Raw genomic sequence first — 18562 nt, forward strand, 5'->3', positions numbered from 1 at the left:
GGAAATTTGCGGATGACACAAAAATTGGCCGTGTAGTGAAGAGGATAGCCGTAGACTCCAAAAAGATATCAATGGTTTGGTTGAGTGGATGGAAAAGTGGCAAATGGAATTCAATCCAGAGAAGTGTAAGGTAATGCATTTGGGAAGGGCAAATAAAGCAAGGAAATACATAACAAACAGGAGGATATTGAGAGGGGTAGAAGAAGTGAGAGACCTTGGACTGCATGTCCACAGGTCCCTGAAGGTGGCAGGACAGGTAGATAGAGTGAAAAAGGCACATGGAATGCTTTCCTTTATTGGCTGATGTATAGAATACAAAAGCAGGGATGTAATGCTGGAGCTGTTTAAAACGTTGGTTAGGCCACAGCTGGAATATTGCGTACAGTTCTGGTCACCACATTACAGGAAGGACATAATTGCTCTGGAGAGAGTACAGAGGAGATTTATAAGAACGTTGCCAGGGCTGAAAAGTTGCAGCTATGAGGAAAGATTGGATAGGCTAGGTTGTTTTCCTTAGAACAGAGGAGGCTGAGGGGCGACTTAATTGAGGTGTACAATATTATGAGAGGCCTAGATAGAGTAGACAGGAAGGACCTGTTTCCCCTAGCAGAGAGGTCAATTACCAGGCGGCATAGAGTTAAGGTGATTGGCAGAAGGATTAGAAGGGACATGAGGAAAAACTTTTTCACCCAGAGGGTGGTGGGTGTCTGGAATTCACTGCCAGGAATGGTGGTGGAAGCAGAAACCTTCAATTCTTTTAAAAGGTACCTGGACGTGCACCTGAAGTGCTGTAACCAGCAAGGCTAGGGGCCAGATGCTTGAAGATGGGATTAGATTGGATGGCTAGTTTTTTCGGCCTGCGCAGAGATGACAGGCTGAATGGCCTCCTTCTGAACCATAATATTTCTATGGTTCTCTGTCCATCGAGCACCTCATGTGCCCCTATTTTTGGAGGAAGAGGAGAAAAGGGCTATCATGGAGGAAACCTCGTTCTTTGGGGCCACAGCCATTTTTGCCCCAATATTGCCACAAAAAGTTCTCAAAACCAAGTGGGAACCATGGTGACCATCAGGCAGCCTCAGTTCCCCTCGACTCTTTTGCCTAGCCACTGGCACTTCGCTGTGTAGCATCAAGCTCCCCTCCATTTTTAGATAATTATTTTTAAACGGTATGTAATTTGCAAGTGAGAAATGCCATGGGAGATCCACTAGTGTTTATAAATGACAATTCATCACTGAAGAATGTATTTAATTGCACAGATTGATGAGCATACTTACCATCGTTACAGATGAACAATGTTAGATGCACAAAAGAGTCAAAAAAAAAGTGAAGCAATCTGAATTTCGTGGATCATTTAGACTTGGGAGTTCTCTATATCATTGGATAGTTCCAATGAGTCGGGGAAGGTATCAGTGCTTCAATATAGTTATCATAGGAGTCTTTTTTCAAGGAGAATACGTGCTTAAAATTTGACCTTAAATTCTCTTAAATGAAATATGAACGCAATGTTAATTGATTTAAGCTTAATATATCTTCCTATATATATGTAACACTCAAAACCCTCCTTATGGAATGAAATGAAGTGCCAAGAAATAGCAATAAATTGGTATGCAAACGCCAGGAAATCCATAATTTTAGAGGGTTCTAAAATACCTACAAAATCAGTACATTACACAAAGACAAAAACAGGATGCTGCTAAAGACCTATGGTAATTCACAAAAGGTATCCCCACAAAGCACATATTTGTGGTGCATCTCACCCAGTAGACTTTTCATTTGTTTAAATATACATTAAAAACCTCTGGCATCTTAAATGAATAAATAGCTAGTAACTGGCAAAGACAGGCCAAGTAAACAGGCAAAGCACAAATAAGGAGTCTGATTGTAGTAATATTTGACCAGAAGACATTATTCAAACTAGTTACACACAGATTTAAGTTTGTAAATAGAAGAGTTTAATATTGCTATTACTTTTTGGTCTGTAATACTTTAAAGATATCTGTGCATCCATTAGTAACATTCACAAGTATATTACCACACTTTGATTATATTTTATTCATAAAACTAAGCTTTGAGCTTTATAGTAAAATATAAAATGTATAACCAAGGAATGTATTAAAGACATTTAATAGAATAAAGCAACTTACTGCAGATCTTAGTTTAGTTAGAATGAGACAGCAAGTCCCAAACACACGACTGATTTGAGCATTTATCACTGAACAGGTTAAATTTGGCAATTTATACATCACCCAGACACATTACATTATACACATGTGCACGTTACACACAAATAGAGATCTTCATGGTTTGGCAACCACCATACTTTTAAGACTTTAGTGCGTTGTGTTGCTTTGCTGAAAAATGTTTCTTTTCCTTCTTTTATTAAAGTTTGGCAGGCACTTCAATCACCTTTGAGCCTTTGTTTTCAAATCTTTATACTTCAGCAGAAATATCAATAATTCTGACAATACAATAATCATTTGAACTACAATATAATAGTACAAATTGACAGTCAGACCTGGTTTATCCATAATTCATTAAGCCAAACATTCTTTCTTCCTATACCCAACTTCCATTATAAGCAATAAAAACAAGAAATGCTGGAATCACTCAGCAGGTCTGGCAGCATCTGTGGAAAGAGAAGCAGAGTTAACGTTTCGGGTCAGTGACCCTTTTTCGGAGGGTCACTGACCCGAAATGTTAACTCTGCTTCTCTTTCCACAGATGCTGCCAGACCTGCTGAGTGATTCCAGCATTTCTTGTTTTTATTTCAGATTTCCAGCATCCGCAGTATTTTGCTTTTATTCCATTATAAGCATACTGGATAACCAAAGATCTTGTGCAGTGAAATCAACTGGAAGACCTCTTTTAATCCAAAATGCTTATCAGCTTGATTTACTGTCATTGATGCATATGCTTTTCACCTTGCTGTCTTATATCCGCTTGCATATATTGTTACTATCTGGATTCTGCATGATGAGCCTAATGAATTATAAAAAATAAAATTATAAAAAGCCCTGCCTTTCCACATGAACACAGCATTTCAACCTGCAGCTGTTGGCCTAATTTTCAGAATTCAGCTCTTTAGAAGACATGCCTATGTCAACATATGCTAAGCTCACTCTCTAGATCTTCTGTAACAGCATTCCAAAGAAGTCGCCTGCTAAAGTTTGGCCTGCAGCTTAGCCTATCAACTGGCTTAATTTAGAGAAACAGGAAGTAGCTGCTCAATTAAACAGTTGACCCATGCAGTTGGACCCATGTCCATCAGCAAGAATACTAAAAACTCAACAAGGAGGTTTGAAGAAGGAACTTTGGCCCCCAGCACCTCCAATAACCCTAGATCACCTCCACTATCTGAAGCAGTATGTGTGACCACCTCCAGGCGCGTATCCATTGTCTCTCGAGATAAGGAGGCCCAAAAGAATGTGTGACCTGATGCTATGAATATATTTAAATTTTGGGATATCAGAAAGGGTCTAACAATCAAGACAAAGCAACAAAAAGATTTTCTTTTCCTCCATCCCCCACTGGCCATCAAGTTTGGTCACTAGATTAAGTGTAAGCTTGTATACAATTTGAATGCCATGTTCGTGATTATCTGCAAATTGTGTAATGAAAACTTCTCAATTTTTGATAAACATTTTTCCAAAACAAAATATACTTAATGTGTCATTTTCATTCTTTTGCATATTTTTCGAATGGACATCAGGGTAAGCTGGTGACTTGCAATCTAATAAAATCCAGTATTCCAGAAAAGAAGTTGAATAAACCAGGTCAAACACCAACTACATTATTGCAAAACACTAGCTACAATAATAACATCTCTGCAGTTTTCAAAAATCCATCATTCAACATCTCATGGGAAAAACAATCTTTTTCTATCTTTCCAAAGTCAACCACGTGTTTGCATCAAAAATCTTTGAAAGTTTTTGAATAACTATATAAAAGGTGGCTATTTCTGTAATTTATGTAGAAATGCAATATCAGTCTCAAAGTTTGACGCCTCCATTTTACTCGATAAAAAAAGGTATCTTTAAAGACCTTTCTAATCTCTGCCCTCATGAAGGGAAAAATATGTCTGTTGAACTGAATGGCATTTGAGAAAAGGTTTTCCATTCATGGTGAGATTAACTTACTTACTGTTGACCTGTCATTTAAACATGAACCAGAATTTCAGCTCTCTACCATATCAGAAGAGGCGAACGTGCACAAAAATACTCCATGTAAAATAGTTATATAGTATTGAAGACAGGGCTCATGCAGCAGGTAACCCCAGCAACTGGAACTATCCACACAAGGAAGGAATAACTTTACAAGAATAGCTCAAATATTTTAAGTTTACACAAATATTTACCCTGCTGAACCTTGGAATGTTTCTCTTCCTGCATTACTAAGTGCTTATCTCCATGTACAAAAGTGTAATCTTTCATCTGCTGGGCCAAGACCTCAGGAATATACTAGTATTACAAAGGAAAGTATGTCCAATCAATGTTATAGTTATACTACAATTATCATGCTTCCTAATTTTTGAAATAGATCGAAAACAGTATGATTATTGATCTTGCATGTAATAATAGCATTCACTGTGAGATCATGCTACTCCTATACCTTAGGAAAGTGGCACTCAACCTGTAGCTCGAGTCATATTTAGTGAGTCAGAACCACAATGCAAATTTTTATCCCCCGTTAATGGTCACAACCATCAAAATAAATTTTAGAATTATAAATAGTCTTAAAGAAACAGCTTGTTTTTTCATAAAGAGTGCATTTACACAACCGGTGTGAAACAGTTTCGACTTCACATTGATGTTAAACATGTGTGGTGTAAATCCAGAGTTATGACCCAACCCAAGTGGGCTTTGTTCCAGTGTCAAGTTGGGCCTTGACTCTGGATTAAGTTGCATTTACACTAAAACTTTGCAACATGGTGACAACAAAATATTTGCACCAACTGTGGTTCTATAATCTAAATGTAGTCTCAGTGATTGAAATTGAATTTGTGTTCTCTGATTTCTTAAAACTGCCAAATCTCTCAGGCTACTACTCTGTTCTGGACATTTGAAACATTTGCCTTTTTGTTTAAGAGTAGCTACAAAAGTGTTTTTTGAAATTTTCCTATAATGACCATCCATGCTTTTAAACTTGGCTGTTTGTGTCTACTCAGTGCTATATGGTTCTGACTGAGGGAAGGTTGAGTACTGCATTGATCAATAACAGTGTCAACCCTACCTCTTCACAGGAATGTTACATCATCTTGCGAGTGCACCCAGTGCCAGTGGGCATCATATTCAATGTGAATTTTATTTCGTTTACAACCATCATAATCTATTTTCCCATTTTTTTGAATCTTCAGTTTCCCAACATCTTTACATAGTTTATCATGAGAAAATTTACTTTCCATGTTGCAATCAGCAACATTGTTCCCTTGCTTTTCCGAAAAGCCATTAGCCATGTTGGTTTGTTGGCAGTGTGTCTCACTGGAATATATTTCTTTCTCCATTGTAGTGAATGGGCCTCCTTGGCTTGAGGGCGTAGAGGACAAAGGATCTATGGTGGTCTGACAATATTCATCCATATCATCGGCCAAAGTATCCAAAAAACTTCCAATGGAAATGCCATCCAATTTATCATTTGGATCCTGCAGACTGTTCCAGCTACCTCTCCTCGAGGTCTCCTGGCTCTCCACAAGGCTGTACATACTGCTGGTCAGACTGCTGCATCTGCTGGTAAGAGTGCCTTTTTCTTCCAAAATCCACTTCACTGCCTCAATCCCTTCATTAACAGCCATTAGCTGATGCATTATCTTGATATCAATCGCCCTTAGATATGCCTAAAGATAAAAATGAACAATTGCAGGTAAAATCATAACAGCTTCACACATTAAAAAAAAATGTTTCTTTAGGCAGTAAAGAAAATTAATATTGTGCTGACCAATTTCATTTTTAACAAAATCAGCTTATTACCAAGGACAAGCACTGTGAATAGACAATGCTTTCCCTCTGCATCCCAGTATTCTTTATATCCAATCATTTCACTTTGAATAACACATTTACATCAGGTGCACTTCAACCTGGAGAAACATTCAAACAAGAAAAATAATATTCCAAATATTTTATCCCTATCTGTCTTCCTACACCACCTCATCTACTGCTAGGCCTTCACAACGTTACTCTTGAACAGGCCATTTAGAAATTATCAATTCACCAATTTTCCTTCCTTCCTGTTAGGAAAGTAACTAACCTTTGCTCATGCCTCTTCTCTCCTGGACAACACAGCAGAGATCAGAAGCTTGATGAGGAGGACTCTGCACTAGAGCAACAACAGTTAATGTGTTGCCATGCTTGGGAAATAAATCCGTTATTCAACTGCCTACACTTGCATTTCTGGTGCTAGTGATCAAGGATTAAAAATAAAACCCAAAGCTCCAAATGGCCTACATTTACTAAAGAGAACACACATCGAGTATTAATAGTATTAATTCAGTTTTATAATTTATCTGCATTTTAAATTAGGGCTCAAAGTGACTGTTTGCCACTGATCTTACAGCAGTTATAATTACTTTAAGGAGATCATTACAGGCCCAGGAGACCAGGTGATGTAAAAAAGCTACTTGCTGCTGCCTGAAATATCCAAGAAACTATTTTTAAATAGGGCAATGCAGGAAGGCTTTAAGTAAACAGGTTTTTGCTTAGGTTCCCCAAAAGATCCCTTTCCAATCAACCCCTTTGGTTCTTAAAAAGACATTTATGAACCAGTTGGATTTTATGACGATCACTTTAACTCATATCAATTTTTACATTCCAGATTTTAAAAACTAATTTCAAATTTTCAAACTGCCATGGTGGAATTTGAATTCACATTCTGGATTATTAGCCCAGTGATATAGCCACTATACTGGAATGCTCCCCCTCCCCTCCATCCCACTGGCCCCCTTGTATTCTAGAACTGAAGCACAGGCATGATAAATGAAAGTGTCAAAAAGACTCAAGTTATCGCCTTACTGGAAAATAGTGCAAACATATCTCCATAAAGTTTGTCCACTATCACCTATATCTTCCTCAATGATTGTGGCAGTGGGTCCCTTGTACACAAAGATGGTGATGTCAGTAATGAAGGGAGCATAAGTAGGTGGGTACATTAATGACTATTCAGGCCAATATGGGACAGATATTTTCTACTACAAGCCTCACACAACCATGTTCCTGTGCAGTCATCTGTTAATCCTCCTGATATTGCTGACCCTTCTATCGCTCACATCTTGCTGCCACAGTGTTGTAGCACAAAGATCTTCACTCCTTCAAGTCATTGCTGTCTGGTGGTGGTCAGGGTTTCCCCAAGACTATGTTGTACTGCTTTAAGTAAATCTGCAGTGTGTTCTTGTAGTGCCTTTATTGTCTAATCTGCTGGTATCCACCACTGCTCCATAAAGTGCCTGTTTAAGCAACTACCTGCTATCCATTCTAACAACACATCCAGCCCAATGGAACAGAGCACTGATTATTATAGCCTCATTGCTGGTGCTGTCAACATATTCTAGTACTTTCTGGTTAGTGACCTTGTCCCGTCGTCTAATGCGACTAAGGCTTTCTAGCTGTTCCTGAGTTCTGTTTACCCATCACCCTTGTGCTCACTAACCTACATTAGCTCCCAGCTAAGCAACACCTCAATTTTAAAACTCTCATCCTTGTTTTCAACACCCTTCCATGCCTCACCCCTCCCTATATCTGTAACCCCCTCCAGTCCAACAACCATCCAATATATCTGTGCTTCTCTAATTCTTGCCTCTTGCACATCCTCGATTTTAAATTGCTCCACCATTGGTCGCCGTGCGTTCAGCTGCTGAAGCCCAAAACTCGAATTCTTTCCCTAAACCTCTCCTCTCTTACCTTGCTTTTCTCCTTAAAACCTTTTCTGACCCAGCCTTTGGTCATCTGTCTTAAATCTCCTTATGCGGGTCAGTGTCAAATGCTGTTTGATAATGCTCCTGTGAAGCACCTTGAGGCATTTTACTAGATTAAAAGTGCTACATAAATACAAGTTTTTGTTGTTGTTGCAGTGTGAATAGAACTGGGCCCACTATACATCCTTGTTTCACATCATTCAAAACAGGGAACGATTCAAAGTACTTTCAGCACACACTTTGCCACAAATGATATAGGAGGTAGCTCCACCTGGTGGCAAACGTCTTCAGAAATAAAAAGAGGTTGAGTAGTAACTGAGCCTGAATGTGAATTAATGTAGCATTGAAAGAAACAACTGCATTTTTAAATAAACTGTTGCGTCATACTCCAGGGATTCACAGAATTGAAATATATGAAATCTCTAGTCTGCTGATTCTCCTTCCTTTTCAGGAGACCAAAACACAATAAATTACAGTTCCACCGATACCAGCCACTCTCCAAAACTCATTCAGGTGGCCAGTCACACATGAGCAATATTAGGCTATTTGACCGTGGGAAACCAGGCTGCTTTTTGCCCTCCTTACCTTTGTGAAGTTGAGGCCAATTTTAATTTGCCATGAGCAATTAGGAAGGCCAATGGTATGTTAGCCTTTATCGCAAGAAGATTAGAGTACAGGAGTAGTGAAGTCTTGCTTCAATTGTATAGAACCTTGGTTAGACTGCACTTGGAGTACTGTGTGCAGTTTTGGTCCCCTTACCTTAGGAAGGATATTATTGCCACGGAGGGAGTGCAACGAAAGTTCACCAGACTTGTTCCCAGGATGGCGGGACTGTCCTATGAGCAGAGATTGGGGAAACTCGGCCTGTATTCTCTAGAGTTTCGAAGAATGAGAGGTGATCTCATTGAAACCTACAAAATACTTAAAGGGATAGACAGGGTAGATGCAGCTTAGAGGTTTCCCCTGGCTGGGGAGTCTAGAACCAGGGGACACAATTTCAAAATAAGAGGAAGCCACTTAGGACAGAGATGAGGAGAAATTTCTTTACTCAGAGGGTTGGGAATCTTTGGAATTCTCTACCCCAGAGGGCTGTGGAAGCTCAGTCATTGAGTATGTTTAAAGCAGAGACTGACAGATTTCTAAATACAAATGACATAAGGGGATTTGAGGATAGTGTGGGAAAAAGGCATTGAAGTGGATGATCAGTCATGATCATATTGAATGGCGGGGCAGGCTCGAATGGGCTGAATGGCCTGCTCCTATGTTTGGTCTAGTCAACAAACTCAGCACTTTTAGATAGTGCCTTGGGCTGTATGTCTATTGGCTCAGCTTCACACTAGCTTATGACCATCACCAAAGGGGTGGGGAAGAAAGCTCCATTGGTTTGTTTTGGAGTTATACGTACTTTCCTCCATTTATTTCCCTTGCATTTATAACTGCAAGTATTAACATGGCGATACACCACTGGAATTACATATACCTACCTACAAAAGCAAACAGATGTGCTAGCAGAGAAAAAGAAATCTGACAATTTTCCAACATCTTATGAATAACTAAAGTTTAGTTGAAAATCAAGCCTTAACCTGGCTATTTGGTATCTCACACTGCCTGCATATGCATTGCATAATAATGATTCAGATAAACAGTTTCCCCTCTGCCTATGCGGAGTTAAAATGGATAAAGGCAGTAGCTCTCAGAATATTCAGAAAATCTGCTAGATCGCAAATTCGTGCTTCACTCACTTGTTGCTTTGGAGTTGAGGGGGAGAAAAAAAAAGAGATAATCTTGACAGCTTGTTTAACCAGTGATTGAGTCTGCACTATTCAGGACAAAATAGTTGGTATAATATCTCTTGCCTCTACTCCATGGAATTTTTGCCAGTACTTTATAATTTCAATTGGAGGGGTTTGTGAACCTGTATGATGCACAAGCACTGGAGTCCTTGTTCTTTTTACATCAGGTTGTGACTAATTTAAATAATTTTGGTAGGACGGCCACCATCTGAATGCAGTGGAATAGTTTTCAGCGTGGGCTAGCCTGCAAGTTTTATAATACCTTCAAGTCTGTCATTTTATCTAAGATCCTATAGTCCAATACAAACTGTCCCCCTTAGAGCTGGTCCTCTACTTCACAGAACCTCACTTTGTCCAAATTTAGTAAATTTCCCCCCCCCCCCCCCAGTAGGAGGGTTTGCAGAACTGTGGCCACAAATGCACGTTCCTACTCACATGCTGATCCTACCCCACCCTCCTGTATACCCAAGCCCATGTATGCCTGGCCCACTATCTGGAAAATGAGCCCTGTCCCTTTTGTGCTTTCACAGATCTCCCTCCATGTAGCAAGACAATGCACCCCACCAGTTGTGGTACAATCCAACACAACAATGCAGTTTAAGCATACAGGACATCTACCAGTTAGAACAAGTAATGTACAGGCTACTAACAGATCTGGAGAAACACTAGGAGATGCTCGGCACCTTCCTGGAGACAGTCATCCATCCACAGTCAGATCACCCTTAGGATTATTTGTACTCTGTAGAGTGTTGGCAGGGCCCTAATAATGCTGCAGTCTACAGCCCACCACCTCTCCACAAGCCATTATGATATACTACAGCGTACACTGTGAAACCATACACAAGTGTGTAACCTTTTTATTATAAAAGGGAATTGTATGGTCATGAGAACATTAGATTTACAGCAACCCTGCTATGTGCGAATTCACTCTTTACTCCTTAAATTAAATCTTTAAAACTTGTGTCTAGTACCATTCGCCCCTCTGGAAAGTTCCTGTACATCTCCCATTATCTGGCAAGCAGTGCTTGGAAGTAATCTCGTTTTCTGAATGATACTTTTGCTTCTGTGGTGTTTGAATAATTTGATTACAGAGGATTTTAATCAGGTTTCCAAAGCTTTAAATTGAGAACATTTCTGAGAAGACAATGTTCCACTGAATTTCTGCCACACAAAAAAATATTGCAAGTAAACCTTCTTTTATTCCTGTGTTCTCTTTGCATCTTTGGTTTGGAAACTCCACAAAGTCAAATGTATCATGGAATGACAAAATGCATCTGTTTTACTCCTTTTAAAAAAATGCCACTGATTTCAGTCTGAAACCAAACCCAATATCTCATTAGAAGCAGCATGTAATTTGTGCTAAAGGTTAAATTTATGAATTTCACACTATTGTTACAGTGCCATTAGCTGATGGAAATAAAGGATATCTTGATTTATATTTTAATATGGCAAACTTCCAAACATTATGATGCAAGCTAAGAACAAATGAAAATTTAAAATTACAGACCAGGTAAAGCAATTAAAAAGAAAATACATTATTTTTATCCTGTATTTTCTTAAATACTCAATACTCAAGGATGTTCAATGTTTACTCCCAGGCAAGAATGTAACAATGCAAGCTGCATGTCCATTCAGGCAGGATGGGACAATATCAAATGGCCTAGTCTCTTTAGCATGTTGCTTTCCAACTAAAAAGGCCAGGAAGCCTGCGGGAAACAATCGTCCGGATGTTAAAATCATTCGGTTTGGATGCAGCCACCAGGGAGCAGAGGGAACAGACCCGGGCAAGTCCAGCAGAGGGGAATTTCAAGACAAGGAATGCTCAAGGTCTCCTTGTGAGGCTCAGAGGAGCACTGCTTCTCCTGGCCCATAGGAAACAAAAGGAAAACAACTGACCTTGCTTCTTCTGGTACCACCCACCCATCCACCAGCCCAAGGTTAAAATGAAGTCATCAGGGTCCAATTTACATGTTTAAAGAGGGGCCTTCCAGCTTCAAGCAATTTAAAATTATGATCGGTCAGACAGGGGACGGGGGAATGTCCCACTTCAGTTTAACACTCCCCTTGGTCTAGTTCAGCAACTACCCCCACCCCATGATATCTATTCATCAACCCCCAAAACCCATGGTTTCTGAATCTGCATATCGTCTTTCATTATTTCAAACCCTTCACCTGATGCAATTAGTTATGTCATAAATATACTGCTAATATCTTACAAAACAGATAAATCTTGGATAAGTAACACATGATTATATAATAATGGGAAAAATAAGGCAAAACATATAGTGAGGGATACATAGCTGCCATGATATGAAAGATAAATTTACCTACATTCAAAAATACCCTAGCATCCTAAATGTGCCATATTACCAGTTTGATCCAATCACGATCCATTCATTTCTAACAATCAGCATTCATAATGTTAGCTTAAATCTGAAATCAAACTGGGGGGGGCAGTAAAAAAGGGAAAATGCAATCCCTTGAGACGAAACAGATGTAGGTAGTAATTTCAACTTTTAAAATATAATTAGTAAAGGTAAGCAGCACTTGAATACAAAAAAGTAGACAAGTTCCAATTCTCGCCTCAGCTCGCCAATCTTGGGTGGCAATTAACCCTAGAGAAGAGATAGATACCGCAATTAATCCTAGTACGTATTGAATGAACTCATTGATTTGGGTGCGGTTTGGCTTCAAAGTCTGCGGGCTCACTTCGTGCGCTCTTGGGTAGAATGGGAGATCCCGCCCTCGCCAGCATAATATGCAAAAGAATCAATTTTACAAGCTGATTTAGATAATTTATTCATGCACCTGATCTTCCTTTATCTTTAATCAGCCATCACTATTAATTTGCTGAATTTCATCCTAGAGGGCTCCAGAAGCTCTGCAAATGGCAGTACAAAATTAGCCAACGTTTCAACAAAAATAAAGACGCACTTGCAAAGTAAATAAAATTAAACAGCTCCGATAATTTCGACTTGATTAAGGCGATGGTTTTTAAACGTCGCGTCCTCGATTCAATGACAAAGTCGTGAAACAAGCTTTAAAACAACCGCAGAGAACAGTTCCGACCCCTCAACCCCAAGCCATTCCACAGGGATCGCCAAATATCAGACTGGCAGCCTCAGGACAAGCTGCTTCAGACCCTGGTAACTTGCAGACAGGGCCTGGATCTAACATGGCATGAAGTGGGGTGGAATTTTTAATTTAAAAAAAAGTGGGAAGTTTGCGAGAAAAAAAAGCAGCTTCTTTAATCACCCGGGCCTCGGTGAGATGAATTTTAAAAATGTAAGAGTCGAAATGCAGTTGATTTACAAACAGTCCTGCAGTAAATGAAGGGGTTAATGTGGCGATTACTCATCCTCTTGTGCTTTCAAGTGTTTATCAGCAGCAAGCAGTCAGGATGAGGTCAGAGGGAAGCACCTCCCTGGGTTAAAGGCAGTGCTCCGGGGTATTTAATATGCATTTATTTAAATCTGGATTTACTCAGTAACTTTCCCACAGCAGCGTGTATGTGTGAGCGCTGTTGCCAGGGTAAATAAACAGAAACTGCAGTCAGTTTACAGCCGGCTCGCCCAGATTTCCAAATAGCTGCTGACGCCAAGCGGGCACCTCTTAACACATAACCCTTCCCCCGCCAGCAGCTCACCATTTCCAGCCTGAGTACTCGGATCTTCTCGGCCAGCCCCTGGGGCAGCCTCTTGCTCTGCCCAGAAAGCAGAGCTGCCTGCTCGCCACTCTCCCCGGGATTGTCCACCTTCTCCCCGGCTGCCCGAACTGTGTCCTCCCGCAAGCAGCGCAGTAAGCCTTCGGGCATCTTACGTCCCACCTTGTTTTCCAAATCCTTCAGCTCCGGCAACAATTCGCTCGCACTTTCTTCCATGGCAGGAGCAGCAGCAACGATATATAAATATTCTGAAACGATTCAGTCCGGTTAAAAGCACACACACTAGTGCTGTTCCCCGCCAGCCAGCCTCTCCAGGCTGCACATTTCTCTGCAGGTACACCCCGATATACCGGGAGCTCTGCATCCGCCAGCCCAGGGCTGCTTCTCACCAATTTCCACCTGCAGGAATCAATGAATGAATGAAGACACTGCGGCGAAAGCAGCTCCGGCACAACCGCCCACCCCTTCTTTACCGTAATTGATCCAAATAAAGCGCCATTGATACCAACCCCTCCAGAAACAATGTTCACTATCCCCCGCAGGGAGGGCGGATAGCAAACTCTCCCACTCCCTGTGTATCACCCCCGCATTAGCATTAAGGGGCGGCTAGAATCATTCTCCCTTCTTTAACCACTGCTCGCTTGGGGAAACCTATTTACCGCCCAAGTCCCAATGTCATCAGTAAATCCTGTTCCTTCCCACTTCTGAGTGAATTCAGAATGATAGGGTATAAATATAAGACAGCCACATCAGATAAATGAAGAATTTGGGGGGAATTCCTTTACACAACATGTTTTTCAGACTGGAGGATGGTAGATATGGTGTTCCCCAAGGTTCAGTGCTCGGGCAACTGCTTTTCTGGATATACATAAATGACTTGGATATTGGAATGCAGAGTAAAATTTCAAAATTTGGAACCACTGGAAGCAAACTTGAAGGTGTGGCGATCAGTGAGGATGATACCAATCAAAAGGAACAGGACATAGATAGGCTGGCAGAATGGGTAGAAAAGTGGCAGATGGAATTAAATACAGAGAAATGTGAGGTGATGCATTTTAGCAAAAGGGATAGGGAGAGGCAATACAGACTAAGTTGTACAATTCTAAAGAGTGTACGGGATAGAGGGTCCTGGGGGCTTATGTGTTTCGATCGTTAAAGGTGGCAGGACATATTGAGAGAGTAGTTAAAAAAATACATGGAATCTTCATAAATAAAGGCATTGAGTACAAAAGCAGGGAAGTTATGCTGAACCTTTATAAAGCTCTGGTTCGGTCACTACTAGAATATTACGTCCAGTTCTGGTCACCTCACTTTAGGAAGGATGTGAGGGTCCTTGAGAGGGTGCAGAGGAGATTTACCAGAATGGTCCAGGGATGCAGGATTTTAACTACAAGGTTAGGTTGGAGAAGCTGGGGCTGTTCTCCTTTGAACAAAGGAAGTTGAGGGGAGATTTGGACAGCATAGACAAAGAAAAACTGTTCCTATTAACTTGTGGTACAAGAACTAGAGGACACAGATTTAAGGTTTTGGGCAAGAGATGCAGGGGGATTGTGAGGAAGAACATTTTTATGCAGCAAGTAGTAATGACCTCGAACTCGCTGCAATGAGGCTGGTGGAAACAGACAATCAATGAATTGAAAAGGAAATTGGATGGTATTTGACGGGAAAAAAACTGACAAGGCTACAGGGATAGAGCCGGTAATGGGACTGATTGGATTGCTGGGCAGAGAGCCGGCATGGACTCAATGGGATGAATGGCCTCCTTCTGCGCTGATGACTCTATGGCTGTGACTCTATGACTACGACAATGCATAGAATAATGAGAATTGGAACTGGTTGTCACATGGAATGGTTGAAGCATTTAAGGGGAGGATTGATGCATACATGAGGGAGAGGGGAAAAATGGGGACATGATGGGAAGAGGTAATTAGACTGCAAAGAGGCTCTATTTAATCCTCTATTTTAACCCTTAAAAGCCAGGCACGTGGATTTGTTAAGCTAACACATATTGTTATAAAAGTGCTTCTACATTTTTTGTTAAGTATATGTTTTTGAGGACTTGAGTTTTAAAACTGAAAAGGATTCCATAGATGCTGGACTTCTGTTTTTTTTAAAAATGAGGTTATTGGAAGGTCTTTTGGAGTTGGTTTGTAAACAACATTTACTGGAGATCATCTGCTAAGATAAATAAACAACATTTACTGGAAGTCACTTGTCTTCAGATAAGTACCCAGCAGGACTTTTAACCTGGGAGGATGCTTACGGAGAAGTGACAGGTCAAGATTTATAGGGGTCAGGAGGCTTGACCCTTGATATATTGTTTTTGGTTTTGTTTTGGACAGTGTATTGGGGTGTGAACTGTGTTGAAGGCAGTTGCAGAAAACTAGCCAAGAGAGCAGTCACCATCAGCACCCTCTTCCATCTCATTGAGAACTTCCTGAGAATCAAGTATAAGAAATAGAGAAACTGATGCTGCATTTCTCCTGAAAAGCCTGCCAAACTGATCTTCAACGTCACCTGAAAAGAACTGTTCTAGAAAGACCCCAGTTACAGCCGTCTAAGCGTATTTGGGCCAAACCAAAAAAGGGACAACTGGCACCTTTCCCTACCTTCTCTTTTTTCTTCAAGAATTAGCAAGAATTTGGTCAAAGTAAAATACTGCAGATGCTAGAAATCTGAAATAAAAACTGAACGGAGTGGAAATACTCAGCAGGTCAGGCAGCATCTGTGGAGAAAGAAGCAGATTTAACGTTTCAGGTCAATGACCATCTCCACAGATGCTGCCTGTCCTGCTGAGTATTTCCAGCACTTCCTGCTTTTATCCTCAATTAAGGTGTCATCTTCATTGTTTGAAGTAGAAGAGCCATACATTATCCTCATCTTGACAATGTCACAATGCAGCCCATGCTGTAATGTTACTGCCATGTGGTCTTTTTCATTCACCTGAATTAACAAAGGTGTCAATGTCATTCCAGGTGGTGACCAGATTTGGGTGAGGCTGGAGTGTGGCAGTATATGTTCAAAGGAGTTGGAGGGTAATCTTTCCTAGGATGCAATATAACATTGAAAGTTTTGGGGGCAGACAGGTAACTACATAGGAGGGGTAAAGAAGTGATCAGAGAGAGCCATGTCAGTGATAGAGGTCTCAAGACCATGAGTGATGATAAGGGCAACTGATGGCCAATTCCTCAATCAAGAAGTGGAATGGATGCACTGATTTAACTTCAAAGGAATGCTGTTGGATTATGTCCGTGACTTTTCATTGAAATCAATTTGATTTCTTAACTGTAAACCATTTTTGTCCTCTAAATCTGATGAGTTTTTATTCAATTTCAATCATAGCACTGATTCCAAATGCTACCTACCCCTTTAAGATATTAACAAAATACAATAGGGAAATGTTCACAAGGTGTAACAAAAGTTCTGGTTTCTTGCAATTGCTTACATGAAAATGAGGTGTTGGGCTTTTGCCTTCATTAAATCCTTCTGTTCCAATTCCTGTAATACATTGACAACTTGGTAGTTCATTATATGCAACCAATGCTTCATTCATGAGATACATATTGAACCACTCAAATCTACTATCTTATTATGATGTATTATTGTCCTTTGATTCTCTATATAAATGTGTCAGCTTGACTGTTGACAGCACTCATGCCTCTGATGTAGAAGGGTGTGGTTTCAAGCCCCACTAATGACTTGAGCAAGTAAACTAGGCCAAGGGACTGCAGAATTATCAGAGATGCTGGCTATTGGATGAGAAGATAAACCATGCCCAACTGTTTATGTGGGCATAAAGATTGCATGGCACTATTTAATGATAGATGTATTTTGCTGTTCCATTCATCACTATTACCACTGACTGAGTAGGAAACTGGGACATGCATATCACATGTTAGGCACCATGCGTGCATCCTCCACTGTGATGCAACAAGTATTACTAAAATAACTATATTCAACACATAAACCTAATTGAAGAAGTGGTATACTTGCATTGATGAGGTACAAAAGTATCAAGTTTTGTATTTCATTATCAATTAGCACAATCTCTGCAACTTCAATATTTACTTGTTTTTCCTGATTCATTTTCACAGTTAGAAACAGCAATATAGAGAAAACACCAAACAAACATAGTGCACAGAAAAATGTGCACTATATAAAAACTGTATGGTCATGAACTGGAAGCACTGAAACACAATATATTTGCTGGTTTTAAACTGTTCAAATGTCACCATGCTGGTTCACAAGATTTGGTTACAGCCAATGCTTTTCTTTCTGCATTAAAGCCATCCAGGTTTACGATGGTGTTTTGCATCATGTGACAGGAAAGGGTAGGGTTTAGGTCTTGACATAGGCTCGGAATTGTTAAAGCATCCTCTGACATGAATAGTATCTTTAAAAATATATTTTACCATTATCTCCCTCTTCAGAAGACTCTTGCTGGTGTGCCGTTTCTCAATACTTTGATACAAGGTGGCGTGGGTCACGGCAGCAGAATCAAAAGCAGGTGCCATTTCCATTTTTGAGTTGGGTGGCTGGTAGCAAGCAATCTCGCAGTGGTCGGCCAATTAAGTAGTGCACAACACAGGGGCCTTCCAAATCAGCGGCGCAAATGTGTGGGAGCTGTCCAATCCGGGACCTGAGGCGGCAATGGCGTCAGTGAGGTCAATGTAGCGGATGCTGCGGGAGGTGCTGGTGCCATAATTAAAGGGCTGCCAGCCCTGTGTTTGTTGTTGCCTGCATAAAGGACTCCTTCCTGCTCCTGCTGACTCAGGCTGTCCTGTTGCTGCTACCCTGAGTTGTGATGCCACTGCTGCAAGGTGTTCTCCTGCTGCTGCCAGGTGTTCTCCCGCTGCTGCTGCCAGGTGTTCTCCTGCTGCTGCCAGGTGTTCTCCCGCTGCTGCTGTCTGGTGTTCTCCTGCTGCTGCCTGGTGTTCTCCTGCTGCAACTGCCTGGTGTTCTCCTGCTGCTGCCTGGTGTTCTCCTGCTGCTGTCTGGTGTTCTGCTACTCCTGCTGTTTGGTGTTCACCTGCTGCTGCCTGTTGTACTCCTGCTGCTGCCTGGTGTTCTCCTGCTCCTGTTGTTTGGTGTTCTCCTGCTGCTGCTGTCTGGTGTTCTGCTGCTGCTGCCTGGTGTTCTCCTGCTGCTGCCTGGTGTTCTGCTGCTGCTGCTGCCTGGTGTTCTGCTGCTGCTGCCTGGTGT

The 18562-nt window shown here is 40.9% G+C and overlaps 1 protein-coding gene across 1 annotated transcript; it reads right to left on the bottom strand.

Moving 5' to 3' along the window:
- Positions 1-2716: 2716 nt before the first annotated feature.
- On the bottom strand, positions 2717-13760 carry lurap1 (leucine rich adaptor protein 1). The gene is made up of 2 exons (XM_068036397.1): positions 13343-13760; positions 2717-5833 (listed from the first exon to the last, which is right to left on the bottom strand). Exons 1-2 carry the CDS (start codon positions 13574-13576, stop codon positions 5237-5239), a joined length of 831 nt encoding a protein of 276 aa, XP_067892498.1. The 5' UTR covers positions 13577-13760; the 3' UTR covers positions 2717-5236.
- Positions 13761-18562: the final 4802 nt, after the last annotated feature.

Source organism: Heterodontus francisci, chromosome 8 (genome assembly GCF_036365525.1).
Source record: "Heterodontus francisci isolate sHetFra1 chromosome 8, sHetFra1.hap1, whole genome shotgun sequence".
NCBI classification, from domain to species: Eukaryota; Metazoa; Chordata; class Chondrichthyes; order Heterodontiformes; family Heterodontidae; genus Heterodontus; species Heterodontus francisci.